Raw genomic sequence first — 17,974 nt, forward strand, 5'->3', positions numbered from 1 at the left:
TGCTTAAATGGTTGATTGGAATTTTGTCATTCAGGTCAAGGACACTATGCGCCTTTATGGGGTATTAAAATCCTCCCCTATGCTTCTATCAAGGCTGGGAGTTGGTGGTGCAACAGCAGGATGGGTAGTTGGAGAATTCACAGCTCAGGTTCGTGCAGTTTCAAAGATTGCATTGCACCGTCGGTCGAACTTGGCTACCTTTTTGGAGATAAATGGTACTCTTATTTATCCTGATCCACCAATTTTGGTTTCCATTTTAATATGCTTCTACTACTTTTGCTACTAATGCTGTTTTAATTCTACGGCGTAAATTAGATTTCTGTGAAGGGCCTGAGTTAGGTTCCCATTCACTTGAATGGATGTGAACCTTGACCAAGTTTCTTCTTTGCTTTGCTGCTTATCCTTGTGCAGGGTGGATCTTTGGTTGCATACATGTCTCCAAAAGCACCTTTAGGTGTAAACGACTGTTAAAAAAGAATGGTTGAAATTTCTGTACTTGGGTGAATGTGGGCATGTAAGGGATTGTACTTGTTTACCCATGGCAATGAGTGTAGATTTTGTCTACTTGGTATAAATATAATTTCACAACATAATTTGCAAGTTGAAGGCATTTGCTCAATGTTAGAAAAGCTTCCTGATAAAATTGTTCATTTCTTTTGGCCCAGTTGGACCATGTTATATTAAACTGTATTATTCTGCCCCTTTCACTCTTTGTCTAGAAGATATCAAGATCATATTAAATATTTATTCAATGATGCATGCCCCTCTTATCTCAAATTATTTACTTCATACTTTACAGTTGATGGGAGTTTTGAAGTTCTCTCTTATTCGCTCTTGGCTTTCCTTCCTTTTCTTGAACTCTTCTATCAGTTGGTCAACAAAACACTTTATTGAATCATTGGCAGCTTATTTACTCTCCATGTTTTGAAATCTAGATTTGATTTATCTTCTATTGCTTCATGGACCATAAGAAAATTTCACTGTTAAAAGCTCTGAGGTTTGTGATATTTATTTATTTATTTTGATATTTTGATTATTAACATTTATTTTATTGATTAGAATGAAGATTGACTGTATATACAAAGATGCCAAGCATCCCCTATATTAGCTGATTATCATCACCTACTCTATGTTCCATCTGTATCCCTTTGTATTGTGCAGTTTGTGTTGCATTACTTGTACCCACAGTCCCACCTGGCGTCAAAACAAGTGTCCTCTACTAATCCCCTTTTTATGATTGGTACCACTAACCCCCTGTTTTGCCACTGTATCAGTCAATTCATTGGCTAATCTATGGAACCAGCTGAGGCTGATAACTAAGTCCTTTATCAATAGTCTTATCTCTCTGATGATATTTATCAATTTCATCTATATTTATTCATTCTTTCGAACAACCTGTATATGCGTATCATAGTTCATGATGCATGTTGGCATTTGGCAGATTGTAACATTTTTGACTTTTCAGTTTTTTTGGTTATGCATGTGAAGATATTTTGGAATTCTATGAATGTGTTAGGGTTATATTTATGTTAAATTTTATGTAAGACAGCACTCAAATGAATTTTTCTTTTGCTGGGTTCTATGGACAGCATTTAACAACATTAATGAATCTTAGAAGAAGACCAGAGATTCTCTATAGCAGCTAGGTCATGTTGTAAAACTATTTCAAATAGAATAAACCTAGAACAGCAGAAGGATTGAATTCTTACGTTAGAATTGGAGTCTGGAGGAATAATATTAAGAAAGGTTCAAAATTTCGTCACATATCGGCCCGTATTGGCCGATACGTATTGTATCAGTAGGTCACCGATGCGCGAAATAAGGGGAGTTTCAGGGTAAGACCTTCAGGGGGTAGCTAGGCTTTTGACCAACCCCCCTGAACATGTTTGTAAAAAAAAAACTAAAAAAAAGTGAAACGTATTGATACAAAGTCTGATGCACCCAATTCGGCTTATCGAACTCTATCGATACAAGATAACTAGTCTCTCTTTCTTTCTCTTGCTAGAATTGGAGTCTCACCAATACTACCACAAGGTCTTTACTTATTTGATGTACTTCTCATTTTTTGTCCTTATGGAAACTTAAGTTGGGGACTGGGGTATTAAAGGTTGACTATGTAAGCTAGGGATTTATGTTTCAGAGCTGGCTTAATCTTAGATTTACAATCTGGCCAAGTAGATCGGAAACAGTCATGTCTAGATGAATCTTATTAAATAGTTACTGAGTTGCTTCTACAAAATCCTTGGTACGGATAACCTAGTTCTCAATGCATCCTTACTATCAAGTTGGCTGTCAAGAACCTAGGTCATAATTGTTATTCTAATTGAGGCTTTACTATTTCATCAAGTACCTAATGGCAGGCCGCAGGTGGCAGTCAGTGCATCATCTGTTTGGAACTAGAACATTGTGCAATTTATTTTTTATTTAATTTCTGCTACACAATTCATTTCATTACTCTCCTGTATAGGTTCTGGTGTGGTGGATGGGCTAATGCAAGTTCTTTGGGGCATTTTGGATATTGAGCAACCTGATACACAAACCATAAACAACATTGTTATACCTTCTGTGGAACTGGTATATAGTTATGCTGAGTGCCTGGCTTTTCATGGAAATGAAGTGGGTGGACGATCTGTTGCACCTGCTGTTGAATTACTCAAGAAACTATTATTTTCACCATATGAAGCTGTTCAGACTTCCAGCAGGTTCTTGTTTCCCCCATATTCCTTTTTCATTTATTCCATCTTATTTAAATTTCGTTATGTGTGATACTGACCTTTTCTCTATTCTATATTTCTTCTTCTTTTCTTTTCTCCATTTTATTTTAGCTTGGCTATATCTTCAAGATTGCTCCAGGTTCCATTTCCAAAGCAGACAATGTTGGCCACGGATGATGTTGTAGATAACTCAGTATCTGCACCTTTAGTTTCTGGTGTAGCCAGTGCAGCAGGTGGGAATACACAGGTCATGATTGAAGAAGATCCTGCGACGTCATCTGTTCAATATTGTTGTGATGGTTGTTCCACTGTTCCTATACTTCGACGCCGTTGGCATTGTACTGTATGCCCAGATTTTGATTTATGCGAAGCATGCTATGAAGTATTGGATGCAGATCGACTTCCTCCACCGCATTCTAGAGATCACCCAATGACTGCAATCCCCATTGAAGTTGAATCGTTAGGTGGAGATGGGAATGAGATTCATTTCTCCATGGATGATTTAAGTGAAGCAAACCTATTGCAGGTCCGAGCTGATGTCAGCATACAGAATTCTCCTCCTTCAATCCACTTATTAGAGCCCAATGAAGCTGCAGAATTTCCTGCATCTGTAACTGACCAGAGGATAGTTTCAATTTCTGCATCCAAAAGGGCTATAAATTCTATGCTTATCTCTGAACTCGTTGAACAGATGAAAGGATGGATGGAAATGACCTCTGGAATCCGAGCAATTCCTGTTATGCAGCTTTTCTATAGACTGTCATCTGCTGTGGGTGGACCTTTTATGGATAGCTCAAAACCTGAGAATTTGGATTTGGAGAAATTTATTAAATGGTTCCTGGATGAGATCAACCTGAATAAGCCTTTTTCTGCAAAGAACCGTTCTTCTTTTGGAGAAGTTTTATATCTTGTTTTTATGTTTTTCACCTTGATGCTCCGAAACTGGCATCAACCTGGTAGCGATAGTTCACTCTCAAAAGCAGGTGCTAATGCAGATGCACAAGATAAAAGTGTTGTACAAACTCCATCCTCAGCTTCTGCTAGTGCTCCATCTTCCACAGATGATCAGGATAAAAATGAGTTTGCTTCCCAACTGCTTCGAGCCTGCTGCTCACTGAGGCAGCAAGCCTTTGTTAATTACTTGATGGATATTTTGCAGCAGCTGGTGCATGTTTTCAAATCCCCAACCTTAAATTCTGAAGCTGGTTCAGGCTTGAATCCTGGTTCAGGATGTGGAGCTTTACTAACAGTTCGTAGAGAGTTACCAGCTGGGAACTTTTCCCCATTCTTTTCAGATTCATATGCAAAAGCACATCGTACAGATTTTTTCATGGACTACCACAGGCTTCTACTAGAGAACACTTTCAGACTTTTGTACAGCCTGATTAGACCAGAAAAGCATGAAAAAGCTGGGGAGAAGGACAAGACTTACAAAACATCATCCATTAAGGATTTGAAGCTAGATGGTTATCAGGATGTTTTCTGCAACTACATCAACAATCCACATACTGCATTTGTACGGAGGTATGCAAGAAGGCTTTTTCTGCACTTATGTGGAAGCAAAACTCATTATTACAATGTCCGCGATTCTTGGCAGTTATCTAGTGAAGTCAAAAAGCTTTACAAACTCATTAATAAATCTGGTGGATTTCAAAATCCTTTTACATATGAGAGGAGTGTTAAGCTAGTGAAGTGCCTATCTGCTATAGCTGAAGTAGCTGCTGCCAGGCCTCGCAATTGGCAGAAGTACTGCTCAAAACATGGCGATGTTCTGCCCTTTTTGATGAATGGAATATTCTTCTTTGGTGAAGAGTCTGTAATTCAGACTCTTAAGCTTTTCAATTGGGCCTTTTATACAGGAAAGGACATTGGCCATTCTGGACTGAAAGCTGAAGGAGATGCAGGAACAAGTGCTAATAAATCAGGTACGCAATCCTTAGATCCAAAAAAGAAGAAAAAAAGTGAGGATGGAACTGAATCTGGTTTGGAGAAGTCATATCTGGATATGGAACAGGCTGTGGACGTCTTTGCTGACAAGGATGGTAGTATCTTGAAGCAATTCATAGATTGTTTTCTACTGGAATGGAATTTAAGTTCTGTTCGAATTGAAGCAAAATGTGTTCTTTATGGTGTTTGGCATCATGGAAAGCAGTCATTCAAGGAGATTATGTTAACTGCCCTCTTGCAAAAAGCGAAAAGCCTGCCTATGTATGGCCAGAATATCATGGAGTATACAGAACTTGTCACTTGGTTGCTAGGGAAGGTGTCAGATAACAGCTCAAAGCTACAAGACACAGAACTCATCAGTCGATGCTTGACCCCTGATATTATGAATTGTATCTTTGAGACGCTTCACTTGCAGAATGAGCTTTTAGCTAATCATCCTAATTCCCGCATATACAACACCTTGAGTGCCTTGGTGGAATTTGATGGGTACTATCTTGAAAGTGAGCCTTGTGTAACTTGCAGCTGTCCAGAGGTTCCTTACAGCAGGATGAAACTTGAAAGTCTGAAATCTGAAACTAAATTCACTGACAACCGTATAATAGTGAAATGCAATGGGAGCTATACCATCCAGACTGTTACAATGAATGTTCATGATGCTCGCAAGTCAAAATCAGTGAAGGTATTAAACCTTTACTACAACAACAGGCCTGTTGCAGACTTGTCAGAGTTGAAGAACAATTGGTCCTTGTGGAAGCGTGCAAAGAGTTGTCATCTTGCTTTTAATCAGACAGAGCTTAAAGTGGACTTTCCTATCCCTATAACTGCATGTAATTTTATGATTGAATTGGACTCTTTTTATGAGAATCTTCAAGCGTCGTCCCTTGAATCATTGCAGTGTCCCCGTTGCAGCAGATCTGTTACTGATAAACATGGCATTTGCAGCAATTGCCACGAAAATGCATATCAATGTAGACAATGCCGGAACATAAACTATGAGAATCTGGATTCTTTTCTTTGTAACGAGTGTGGATACAGCAAGTATGGGCGCTTTGAATTCAACTTCATGGCAAAGCCAAGTTTTTCATTTGATAACATGGAGAATGATGAAGATATGAAGAAAGGGTTGGCAGCTATTGAATCTGAATCTGAAAATGCTCATAGGAGATACCAGCAACTTTTGGGCTTCAAGAAACCCTTGCTTAAGCTTGTTTCTAGCATTGGTGAGAATGAAATGGATTCTCAACAGAAAGACTCTGTGCAGCAAATGATGGTCTCTTTGCCTGGACCTTCATGCAAGATAAACCGTAAGATTGCTCTTCTTGGGGTCCTATATGGTGAGAAGTGCAAGGCAGCTTTTGATTCAGTCAGCAAAAGTGTTCAGACACTGCAAGGGCTTCGTAGGGTTTTGATGAGTTATCTGCATCAGAAACATTCTGATAGTTCAGTGGCTTCATCAAGATTTGCAGTTCCAAGATCTCCAAATAATTGCTATGGGTGTGCTACTACTTTTGTTACACAATGTCTAGAGCTGTTACAAGTTCTATCAAAGCACCCACAATGTAAGAAACAGCTTGTTAATTCTGGCATCCTGACTGAGTTGTTTGAAAACAATATTCATCAGGGCCCTAAAACAGCTCGTGTTCAGGCTAGGACTGTACTATGTGCCTTTTCTGAGGGTGATATAAATGCAGTGGCTGAGTTGAACAGTTTAATACAGAAGAAAGTCATGTATTGCCTTGAACATCATCGATCCATAGACATTGCACTAGCCACCCGCGAGGAGTTGTTATTACTTTCAGAGACGTGTGCTATAGCAGATGAGTTTTGGGAATCAAGGTTACGCGTTGCTTTTCAGTTGTTATTTTCTTCCATCAAATTGGGTGCTAAGCATCCTGCTATATCTGAACATGTTATCCTTCCTTGTCTGAGGATCATATCTCAAGCTTGTACACCTCCAAAGCCTGACACAGCAGACAAAGAGCAGGGAATTGGAAAATCATCTCCAACTACTCAGGTTAAGGATGGCAATAATACAAACTCAGCTGGGTGTTTGAGTGGCCTGGTCAGTGGAAGCAAATCTGAATTGTCAGAGAAGCATTGGGAGGGATCTCAAAAGAGTCAGGATATTCAACTTTTGAGCTATTCTGAATGGGAGAAAGGAGCTTCATATCTGGATTTTGTCAGGAGGCAGTATAGAGTGTCTCAGGCAGTTAAAGGTGCTAGCCAAAGGTCTCGACCTCAGAGGATTGACTACCTAGCTCTCAAGTATGCACTAAGATGGAAACACCATGCTTGTAGAAGGGCCAAGAGTGACATGCCGACATTTGAGTTGGGCTCATGGGTGTCAGAATTGGTACTGAGTGCTTGTTCACAATCTATAAGGTCAGAAATGTGCACACTAATTAGTTTGCTTTGTGGACAGAATTTGGCAAGACAGTTCCAATTATTGAACTTGCTCATATCTTTGCTACCTGCTACTCTATCTGCTGGTGAAAGTGCTGCAGATTATTTTGAATTGCTGTTTAAAATGATAGATTCAGAAGATGCACGGCTGTTCTTGACTGCAAGGGGATGTCTAAGTACAATATGCAGTTTAATTACCCAGGAAGTAAGTAATGTTGAGTCCCAGGAGAGGAGCCTCCATATTGACATATCACAGGGTTTTATCCTTCACAAGCTTATTGAACTCCTTAGCAAATTTCTTGAGGTTCCCAATATCCGATCTAGGTATGATGCTCTTTGTGTTTCCTATTGTTCTCAGTTAATTAGTTCTTATCTTCTAGTTTCTTACCAATATGATATTAATGCCAGATTCATGCAAGATGAATTATTATCTGAAGTCCTTGAGGCTCTTCTTGTCATACGAGGCCTAATAATACAGAAGACGAAGTTAATAAGTGACTGTAATCGACTTCTAAAAGAGCTTCTAGACAGTCTTCTGCTTGAGAGCAGTGAAAACAAGCGGCAATTCATTAGGGCCTGTATTTCTGGATTGCAAATCCATGGAGAGGAGAGAAAAGGACGGACTTCTCTGGTATGGACAAATGGATGAAGTCTTCTGCCATGCTCATTCTCTTTCTGTTTCATATAGCTTCCTTTTTGCATTTTCGCAAATTATCATACTTCTTGCATCATGGCTTCTTATTCTGGAAATGGTGGCTTCTTAGCTTCTATATTTTCAGATTCAGTAATAGGGAAAAGTTAAGAGTCTATCCAATTCCCTGTTCTGATAATATTTTGACCTCTGATGCAGTTTATCTTGGAACAACTATGCAATTTGATCTGTCCTTCAAAGCCAGAGCCTGTTTATCTCTTGGTTTTGAACAAGGCACACACCCAAGAGGAGTTTATCAGGGGATCAATGACTAAGAATCCTTATTCAAGTGCTGAAATTGGACCATTGATGCGTGATGTTAAAAACAAGATTTGCCATCAGCTAGATTTATTGGGTCTTCTTGAGGACGACTATGGCATGGAGTTGCTAGTGGCTGGAAATATTATCTCCCTTGATTTGAGCATCTCTCAAGTTTATGAGCAGGTTTGGAAGAAATCACACACTCAGGCGCAAAGTACCATGAGCAATACTGCTTTGCTATCTTCCAGTGGATTCCCAGCTGCCAGAGATTGTCCACCTATGACAGTGACTTATCGGCTTCAGGTTTGTATGCACTTGAGAGTTATGCTTTTTTATTCTAAATTATTTACTCTTGTTGGTAAGAAAAGAATTATATTGATATTTGAAATTTAAGGGTCTAAATTTCTACCAGTTGGTTCTTGTAGTTGAATGTTGGCATTTTGATCCAATGTTTTCTTCTTAAAAGCTTTTCTTGTTTGGGTTTTACATCATTAAGATGGAGATGGACAATTAGAAATTGTATGTCAAATGTTAAAATTCAATATTTTCTGTGACAGTATTTCTTAGCAATGGTTGTGCATGATAGTATAAGGAGTGGATGCAAGTCTGCTGGCCTTTCATCCCACAAAGAAGATCCACCACAGCTAGCCCTGTTTGTTTTCTTAGAGAGTAAGATAGGGTTTTCCTTCTTAAGAGGGTTTATGTCCTCCAAAAAATGGTTCTATACCTCATCTTTTCCTGTCGTAGTGATTTGAAGGATAAAATTTTTTAGGTTTTTGCAACTCTTTATGAGGAGCATAATCTGATGGTGGAGATGCCCCCACACCGTAGATTTCCCTTTCTCCTTTTGTTTTTCCCTTCTCTTCTTTCTATATCTTCAAAATTCTTATTTTCATTACTGCAACTTCCATTCTGATGTGCTACTGTTATTCTTTGGGCTGCACTGTAACAATAATTCGTTAAATATTGTGCTTCAACCAGGTAAGAAGTTTGTTTTTGGGTCCCTTTCTCTCTAAGGGTGGAAAATTTTTAGCATTCAATGGGCAATAAGACCTATCATTGATAAGACCTACCTTGTGACTCATTCTTGCTGTCATACTTTTATCAAGTACAATGCTATTGCCATCTTTCTTCTTTTATTTGTTTTTTTTTTTTTTTAACTTGGGTTCTTCATCAACAAAATTTGAAGTGGAATTTATCAATAATCAGCATTGTACCATCACCATTATCATCATTAACAGCTTCAACAGAAGCAATTCTAGCTACAGGTTCTATTATCATTATTATCACCACCCACATTGTCATCACACATAGAATTGTGCTTGAGAAAGCCATATTTTGTCAACTTGTAATCAATGTCATCCTTAACTTCATTATTGTAGGAACCACTATTATCACTTTGTTTACCTCATTCTAGTGACCACCCTTAACAATATCTCAACATCATCCTCACCATTACCTGCATACCACCTCCTTCACAATTGTTCTACCATCTTTATTGTCATGCTATCTTTGATATACCTATTTGACTCCATCATCACGATCACTATTATATTCTATAGCATATTGTGATTATTGTTGTCACAACCATCATAACTAGTTCACTATGATTGTTTTTGCCATCATAGTGGTATTACTATGTATCTATAAAGCAATTCACTAAAATTTTCCCATGCTAGGTACTCCAGAAGGTTGTAATTGCAAAAGTTCCAACTTGAGGTTAAGATTTTTATGATTGGAATGTTCCCCAATATTGTGCAAATCTCATTTCCTTTTTGTACATTGCATACAAGAAGGCAGCCAAGCTTTATAAAATTCAAATTTAGACATCTGATTTTGGAATCTAGGGTGCATCTAAATGCATTTGTGGAGTTCAACACTTGTTCATATTTATGGAGTACTTCTATATGCATGCACCTGTATTTGGAAAAATCTTAACATGTAGAATTTGATTGAAAACCATTTTTAATTTATTTTTTTCAATATCTTTTTATTGGCAGGGATTAGATGGTGAAGCAACTGAGCCCATGATTAAAGAATTAGAGGAGGAGAGAGAGGAGTCACAGGATCCTGAGATTGAGTTTGCAATAGCTGGTGCTGTTCGGGAGTATGGAGGCCTGGAAATCATTTTGAGCATGATTCAGGTTGGTTCATTACATTTCACATCAATTTCTCTATTAATTAAGTAATTATATGCTTTGAATGCTTGTTTTTCCCATGTTTTTTATTTTTAGGAGCTGTTGGTTGTGTTAGTTTAGTCAGTTTCCCTTTGTCTGGTTTTCATTGTTCTTTTATGCCGTAGATTTGAGGTGTTCAATGTCCTCATTTTTAACTATTTGGAACTCTTTTTTTAATTTGTTTTTGGTAACCTTCTTATGTGTGCATAATATATAAATCCTTCATTTGACTGAAAAAATTACCTGCTCTTCAGCTCCATCTAGCTTTCCTAGGAAATGGAATCCAAGAACCTGTTTACCAATTTGGGAAAAAAACTCATAACATACTCGGTGTATTTTGAAAATCCAGTGTCATTGTTATGTTTTGTAGGTTGTGATAGTTTCAGTGACAAATTATGCTCTTTTCATTCCAGCCTTCTGTTATTTTCCTTGTATAGAACTAGTCCTTCAATTTGCATGTTTTGAGGTTTAACCAATATAGATATTTATGTAACTTTCTTCTACGTTTAAATTGACAGCGTTTACGGGATGATGAGTTGAAGTCCAACCAAGAGGAGTTGGCTTCAGTGCTTAATCTTCTTATGTATTGTTGTAAGATCAGAGAGAACAGACGGGCCTTGTTATGTTTAGGTGCATTAGGTCTGCTTCTTGAAACAGCAAGGCGTGCCTTCTCAGTGGATGCTATGGAGCCAGCTGAAGGCATTCTTTTAATTGTTGAGAGCCTGACAATGGAAGCAAATGAGAGTGATATTAGCATCACCCAAAGTGTTCTCACTGTGACTAATGAGGAAGCAGGTGCTGGTGAACAAGCCAAGAAGATAGTCCTCATGTTCTTGGAAAGATTATGCCATCCTTCTAGTCTCAAGAAGTCCAACAAGCAGCAGAGGAATACAGAGATGGTGGCAAGGATCTTGCCTTATTTGACTTACGGAGAGACAGCAGCAATGGAGGCACTCATCCAGCATTTTAACCCTTATCTGCAAGACTGGGGTGAATTTGATCGTCTGCAGAAACAGCATCATGACAATCCCAAGGATGAAGACATGGCTCAGCAAGCAGACAAACAGAGGTTTGCAGTGGAGAACTTTGTTAGAGTCTCAGAGTCACTCAAGACAAGCTCTTGTGGGGAGAGATTGAAGGACATTATTTTGGAGAAGGAGATTACTGGTGTTGCTGTGAGGTACTTGAGGGAGAGTTTTGCAGTTGCAGGACAAGCTGGATTCAAGTCAAGTGCAGAATGGGCACAGGGTCTAAAACTGCCATCCATCCCACTTATCTTGTCTATGCTGAGGGGATTGTCAAGGGGGCATTGGCCTACTCAGAGGTGTATAGATGAGGGTGGGATCTTACCATTGCTTCATGCTTTAGAGGGTGTTTCTGGAGAAAATGAGATAGGTGCAAGGGCTGAAAATTTGTTAGACACTCTCTCCAATAAGGAGGGTAACGGGGATGGTTTCCTAGAGGTAACGGTTCAGAAGTTGCGGCATGCTACCAGAGATGAGATGCGCCGTCGAGCTCTGAGGAAGAGAGAAGAGTTGCTTCAGGTGTTTATTAATTCAAACTCTTCACTGCAACATGATCTGCTTGCATGTATAGGCCAGTTAATAGATCTAATGATTTAATCTTCATCCAAAAACAAGTTAATAGATAAAAAACTGATAAAAAAACAAGTTAATAGATTTAATCAATAGCTGATATTTGCTGAGAAAAGGTAACCAATTTCTTGGTAAATACAATAGACATTATGCTATATAACTGGCAATAAAAGGTGTACAAAGATGATTGATTCTTTCTTCAGCGTTTTTGGTAAATATCTAAGGAACACTAGGTAATGATTTTTTTTTCAGATTTTTTACCTTTACTTTTTCTACTCTAGGTTTTCCTCTCAAACTGTAGCAGAAAGCATGAAAATAACCTAAGGTGTGAGCCACAACAGATCACCCATCCTGTGCCGGTTGAATTATAGATTTGCCAATAAATGCATGGATTTTTTTCTCCTTTCTTTGGGTGGGTGGGAATGTGGGTTTAGAGGAGTGGTTGCCATGTGATTGGTTCAAGCCAATTCCAGTGTTTTTCAAAAGGCACATGCGTGGTGCACCTTTCCTGACTTCTACCAAAAAGAAAAAAAAGTGGTGCTAGTGTGCTACTCTTTGCTCAGGCACGTGCCTCACCCTATGCCTTGTGGCTCAAACTTTAGGAAGCCCTTGGACCTTGGTTGTGCTTCTTGCTCCTGAGGTGCTGGTTTATACATCATCAGACTGCAAGCAGATGGCTAGCATATTGCAACTGCTTTTTATGTCTAACCTTTTGTTTTTTTGTTGTTTTTTTTTTATAACTTTGCTGCGTGGGTGTATTTGGCTGACCCCAAACAGGTGACAGAAGGCTCTGGTTGTTCTTTTACTACTGCTCAGTGTTTTAAATGCACAAGGCGCAAGGGTCAATTTGTGCCCTAGGCGCAAGGCACAAAAATACAAAAAAATTGCTAAAAAATAAAAAAACTGTCAGAAAATTCAAAAAGAAAATGTGCAAAAAAATATTAAATATAATATTAATAAGAAATATAAACCTAAATTTTAAAATTAATGTTTTAGAAAACCTATTATCTAAAATTAAAATTCATAAACATAACATGTAAAGCATATTCAAAAGGCGCACGCCTGGGCCAAGGTGCAAGGCGCATCAGGTGTACGCCTTTTGAAAGTGCTGTGCCTAGGACCTGGGTGAGGTGCCTACCCTAAAATGCACCTCGCCTGTGTGCCTACGTGTGCCTGAGGCACGCCTTTTAAATCACTGCTACTGCTGAAAAGGAAAATAAGAGAGAACATTTTCCTTGTTGCATGGATGGAATTTGATTTGCTTTCTTTGCACAGGGGCTTGGTATGAGACAAGAACTTGCTTCTGATGGAGGAGAGCGCATTATTGTTGCACGGCCAACCATCGAAGGCCTGGACGATGTAGAAGAGGAGAAAGATGGGCTAGCATGCATGGTCTGCCGAGAGGGTTACAGTTTGAGGCCCAATGACATTTTGGGTGTTTACTCCTATAGTAAGCGAGTAAACCTTGGAGTTGGCACTTCAGGAAATACTCGTGGTGAATGTGTTTACACAACTGTTAGCCATTTCAACATCATACATTTCCAGTGCCATCAGGAGGCAAAGCGAGCTGATGCTGCTCTGAAGAATCCAAAGAAAGAGTGGGAAGGTGCTACCCTGAGAAACAATGAGACTCTCTGCAACTGCATATTCCCTTTGAAAGGCCCTTCTGTCCCAATGGCACAGTATGTCCGCTGTGTTGACCAGTATTGGGACAATCTCAATGCCCTTGGACGAGCAGATGGGAGCCGGCTTCGATTATTGACTTTTGACATTGTTTTGGTATGGATTATGGAGCATCTTCCTTCTTAACATCTTTCTTTGAATAATTGATTTTAATGTTATGCCTAAGAGCATCTAACATTGCCCATTTGTGTTGAACATTTGCATGTCTTTACTTGGAAGGATCTGAAGGTGGATACACTTCAATTTTTACAGAGTCCAGAACTTGGGTTGTGTAGACAAAGAATAGAAATATGAGTTTGTAAAGGGTATAGGGTGTTTGCAGAGACAAATCCAGGTTCTGAAGGTTACACGTGTCAAGCTGTAGGTCCTAGTTCCACCCCTGGGTTTTTGCTGAACCCTAGTAATAATTTTGGCATGACATTTGTTATTAACACAGCCTACTATGCTTTTATTAACCATTTTTTTCTTCTTTTACTTCCCTCCTAGTTTTTTATACTGGATGGGATAAGCAGTACTTGATTTAGTGGTATTTCAGTTAGGGAGCCGTCTGATAATAGTTGAAGTGTTAGAATTGAATCCTTTGTCTTTTAGTGGATAAGTCATTAATGTGGTTGTGAGCTCCTTAATGGCTAAAACACAAGTTTGAATGTTTTAGTATTTACTTATTTTATCCACTTCGCCCTTGGAATTCTTTGTAGATGTGTCAAACACACAGGATATAAGGATAACTTGACATGTAAAATTTGTTTAATGTAGGATGTGGTAGGTTTAGTATTGAGGGAGGTGGTTGTATATCTGCATTCTTACTGAGTTTCCACTAAGTCTGATACCCTAGTTGTTCAAAGTAGCATGGATATTGGGCAACCACCTATCTTGGTAGGGGTAACAGATCGGTATTGATGGAGTTATGTTAGCTGATTGGTTGAATGTCCTGGGAGGTTCTAAACTACAAAAATAGCTCAAACTTCAGAACACAGGAAATGCATTGAAGTTTCCGTGCATTTACTTGCTAATGCTTAACAAGTATTTGTAGATAAAAGAATTTCTCACTTATTGTTTTACATCTCTGAATTTGTATATTGAAGTCCTTGAAACACCAATAAACTTGAGACTTGAGGGTAAAATTCCTTGAGTCAAAATCCAGTTCTATCGTCCTCTTGAATCAGTAAACTGTCTTCCTGGTGCTGATCTGTACCTATAAAAATAGGAGGAAAAAGTATTGTCTCGTCATTTGAACTCTGCTCACCATTAGGAGAAACCTAATTTTCTCATGTATGTTTTTTTTTGGTTTCATGCAGATGCTGGCCAGATTTGCAACAGGTGCTTCATTCAGCACTGACAGCAAAGGTGGGGGTAGGGAAAGCAATTCTCGCTTCCTTCCTTTCATGATCCAGATGGCATGCCATCTTCTTGATCAAGGAAGCTCCAATCAGCGCCGGACCATGGCAAGGGCCATCTCAACCTATTTGTTCTCTTCATCTGACTCCAAGCCTGCAACTCCATCTGGGACACGTCCATCTGCTGGAACAGAAGAAACTGTGCAGTTCATGATGGTGAACTCTCTGCTTACCGAATCCTATGATTCCTGGTTACATCATCGACGTGCATTCTTGCAGCGTGGCATATATCAAACATACATGCAGCACATCCATGGCAGGTCAACACTCCGTCTCTCTTCTGATCCAACGGCAGTTGTAAGACCAGAATCAAGCAGTAGCAGTAGTGGAAGCCCAGCAAGGGAAGGAGATAACCTGTTCTTCATTATTCAGCCAATACTTGTGTACGCTGGACTGATTGAGCAGTTGCAACGGTTCTTCAAGATCAACAGATCAGGGAATGCTGCTGCCGGTGAAAGTGCAGAAAGAACATCCACTGAAACGGAGGGTGATGATAGCAGCGGTACTTTGGAAGGGTGGGAGATAGTGATGAAGGAAAAATTGGTTAATGTCAGGGAGATGGTTGAATTCTCCAAGGAGCTACTGTCGTGGCTGGAGGATATGACTTCCGCAGCAGATTTCCAGGAGGCGTTGGATGTAATGGGTATGCTGTCTGATGTGCTTTCCAGCGGATTTTCCCGTTGCGAGGACTTTGTGAATGCTGCGATCAACACTGGAAGAAACTGATGGGAATTTTGGATGTATTGTGCTTTCTCCTCAACATTGGTTAATTTGTAATTAGGCAGTATCTCATTTTTACTTTTGGGCTTGGCTTCTCTGCCTTAACTTGCCTTGACATACACCGAGAAGTGATTGTAATTCAGCAATGGCAGTGATAGAATCCATGTTGAGGAAGTCTGCTTCCCCTTTTTTCCTCAATTGCCTCTTGTAGCTGTACATGGGTCAAGTAGGGAATTTCTTTCGAAGACCACACCTGTTTCTGCCATGAAGGAATCAATCTATGGTATCTATGGCAAACGCGCATCATTCAGCAAATAGGAGACGGGATTCCACCACGTATTCTAAATTGTCCCACGGGTAGTTTTTAATCTTCCACCACAGATCATCCTGCTAGTGTTGGTGACCAACTTGCAAAAGCAAAGGTGCCATGTGGCAAGTATTTTTAGGAAGTTCAACAGCTTCGATGGCCAAAAGATATATTTAGCTGAGCTTTTGGGGTCTTGTCTATAAAGACTAAGACTGTTGGGTAAGTATCCTGGTCTACTGGGCTGTTGAATAAAAGATTTTAGGTGCAGAGGGATGAGAGGTTTCGTTTGAAGCTTTCTGATTTTCGGCCATATTGGACTAGCATTAGCTGAGACGTGGGTCTCACTGGTTTTCCATCTTTTATTGCGAAACATAGACTGTTTATTGGTCTAATGATCTTTGGAAAGCCTGGAAAATCTTTCGAAATGGCTTTCCAAATAAGCCCAAAGAAACAGATAAAGGAAAACCTTTTCATCCATCTTTAATAGAGGACCATTGGTTACTGTTTCAAATAATTGGAATCGTGTAATGAGTAATGACGCTTATTTATTGTATCCATCACCATGAAACTGATAGATATTGGTCCTTTTCAATATCATATATAAGGTGTTGACAGTGGAGATAATTGAAGGAAAATATTTGGCTCTTATCCGGTTTGAGGAAATGCATCGGACCAACTGCATTTTACATGTTAATTTTAGCGATTAGGGTTAAAGCTTAGGGGTCTAAGGTTTAGATATGAAAATGAAGAGATGGTTGGACTATGTCCGACCATGATAAGATCTCTGTAAAAGAGCCTCGGGCTCCAAACCAATTTGTTATGCTGTATAAAACAATAAACAAGATATGTAAACACTTGGACTACATATTTCACATGAATGCGCTATTCACACATATACATATAGAATCAAATATTCCCTATACTTTTAATACCCCAAGTTAATAGAAACATATTTAGGAGGAATTTGGCTTTTATGGTACAAATGAAATTATTAATTTCACCTAACTTGAGGCTAAAATATATGCTCTTCCATTTGTAAGAGGCTAGAACCAGGGTTCAGATATGCACCCCACAAGGGGGCACTCCACAATGTCCTACAGCACATTCCCGTTGTGTATTGAAAACATCTCCCGATAATGATATCATCATTTCTGATATTATCATCGGGAGATGTTCTCGATACATGATGGAGATGTGCTGTGGGACGTTGTGGGGCGTAGATATGAATTCCTAAAACCAACCTTAATGAGGTGATGTTTAGTATCTTATAAATCATTGATTTCTCACTTCTCAGATATCAGAGAAATTGTTCGTTCGGTGCCATTGATGCCATGTCACCTGGTGTTTGAGAAATCGGCAATGAATTTGTTTGTTAGTAATTATTAGTAGTGATTTTTTTTTGTGGGAACTATCTCCCTTGTCCACATCAGATGCCATATCATTCAAAAAGAAAAATCTAAATTGGCCTGAAAAGAGGAATCATCGAAAATGGTGATTCCCTTTTTAGATTCAATTTTAATAATTATTTTCTGAACAATTACTGATTTTTCAGAAATCAGTCAACCAAACAGAAAATTCATTAACGATTTTTGAATCGCTGATATGGCTCTACCAAATATCACTTGAGTTACTGAGGAGGTAACTCAATGTATTTCTGAAGAGTGTCTACTCATTAAGCATTTTAGGAGGTAACTCAATGGACAGAAGTTTGCTCTGCTCTTAGATGAAATGGCAAAAGCCACTATTGTGCTAGGCTGGAAAGCCGCCAAATACTTAACCAAACAGTCTTTCAATACTTCAAGTCCAAAGAATTCCTGGACAACATGATGACAAGACAGAAATTTGAATTTAAACCTTATGTTAAAGCAGTGGAATTCAGGGTAAAAGAAAAGCAATCGAATGAAGCAGGTCTGTAGATTGTTCTGTTGAGGGGCTGAAAGCAAAACCCACTTGTGGCTTAGGAGTCTGAGCTAGAGGTAGTGATGTCGGGAATGGACAGGTGCAGAACAGCAGAAGGATCACTTACAAACATTAGGTGATAAAGAATATGCTTCAAATAGAATCTCCCTCCATCTTTGC

At 39.1% G+C, this 17,974-nt stretch overlaps 1 protein-coding gene across 2 annotated transcripts in view; it reads left to right on the forward strand.

Moving 5' to 3' along the window:
* The window catches only part of BIG (auxin transport protein (BIG)), a 36,198-nt gene extending 20,412 nt beyond the window's left edge, over nt 1–15,786 (forward strand). For both annotated transcript variants that reach the window (XM_010262794.2, XM_010262801.2), the window contains exons 6-14: nt 35–215; nt 2,468–2,702; nt 2,826–7,388; nt 7,473–7,695; nt 7,915–8,319; nt 10,017–10,160; nt 10,712–11,737; nt 13,064–13,567; nt 14,770–15,786. In XM_010262794.2, the coding sequence (XP_010261096.1) occupies nt 35–215; nt 2,468–2,702; nt 2,826–7,388; nt 7,473–7,695; nt 7,915–8,319; nt 10,017–10,160; nt 10,712–11,737; nt 13,064–13,567; nt 14,770–15,594 (8,106 nt within the window). In that variant the 3' untranslated portion in view covers nt 15,595–15,786. The remainder of the gene's footprint in view (nt 1–34; nt 216–2,467; nt 2,703–2,825; nt 7,389–7,472; nt 7,696–7,914; nt 8,320–10,016; nt 10,161–10,711; nt 11,738–13,063; nt 13,568–14,769) is intronic.
* Nucleotides 15,787–17,974: the final 2,188 nt, after the last annotated feature.

This window comes from Nelumbo nucifera, chromosome 3 (assembly GCF_055504915.1).
Source record: "Nelumbo nucifera cultivar China Antique chromosome 3, China Antique-T2T, whole genome shotgun sequence".
Taxonomy (NCBI): Eukaryota; Viridiplantae; Streptophyta; class Magnoliopsida; order Proteales; family Nelumbonaceae; genus Nelumbo; species Nelumbo nucifera.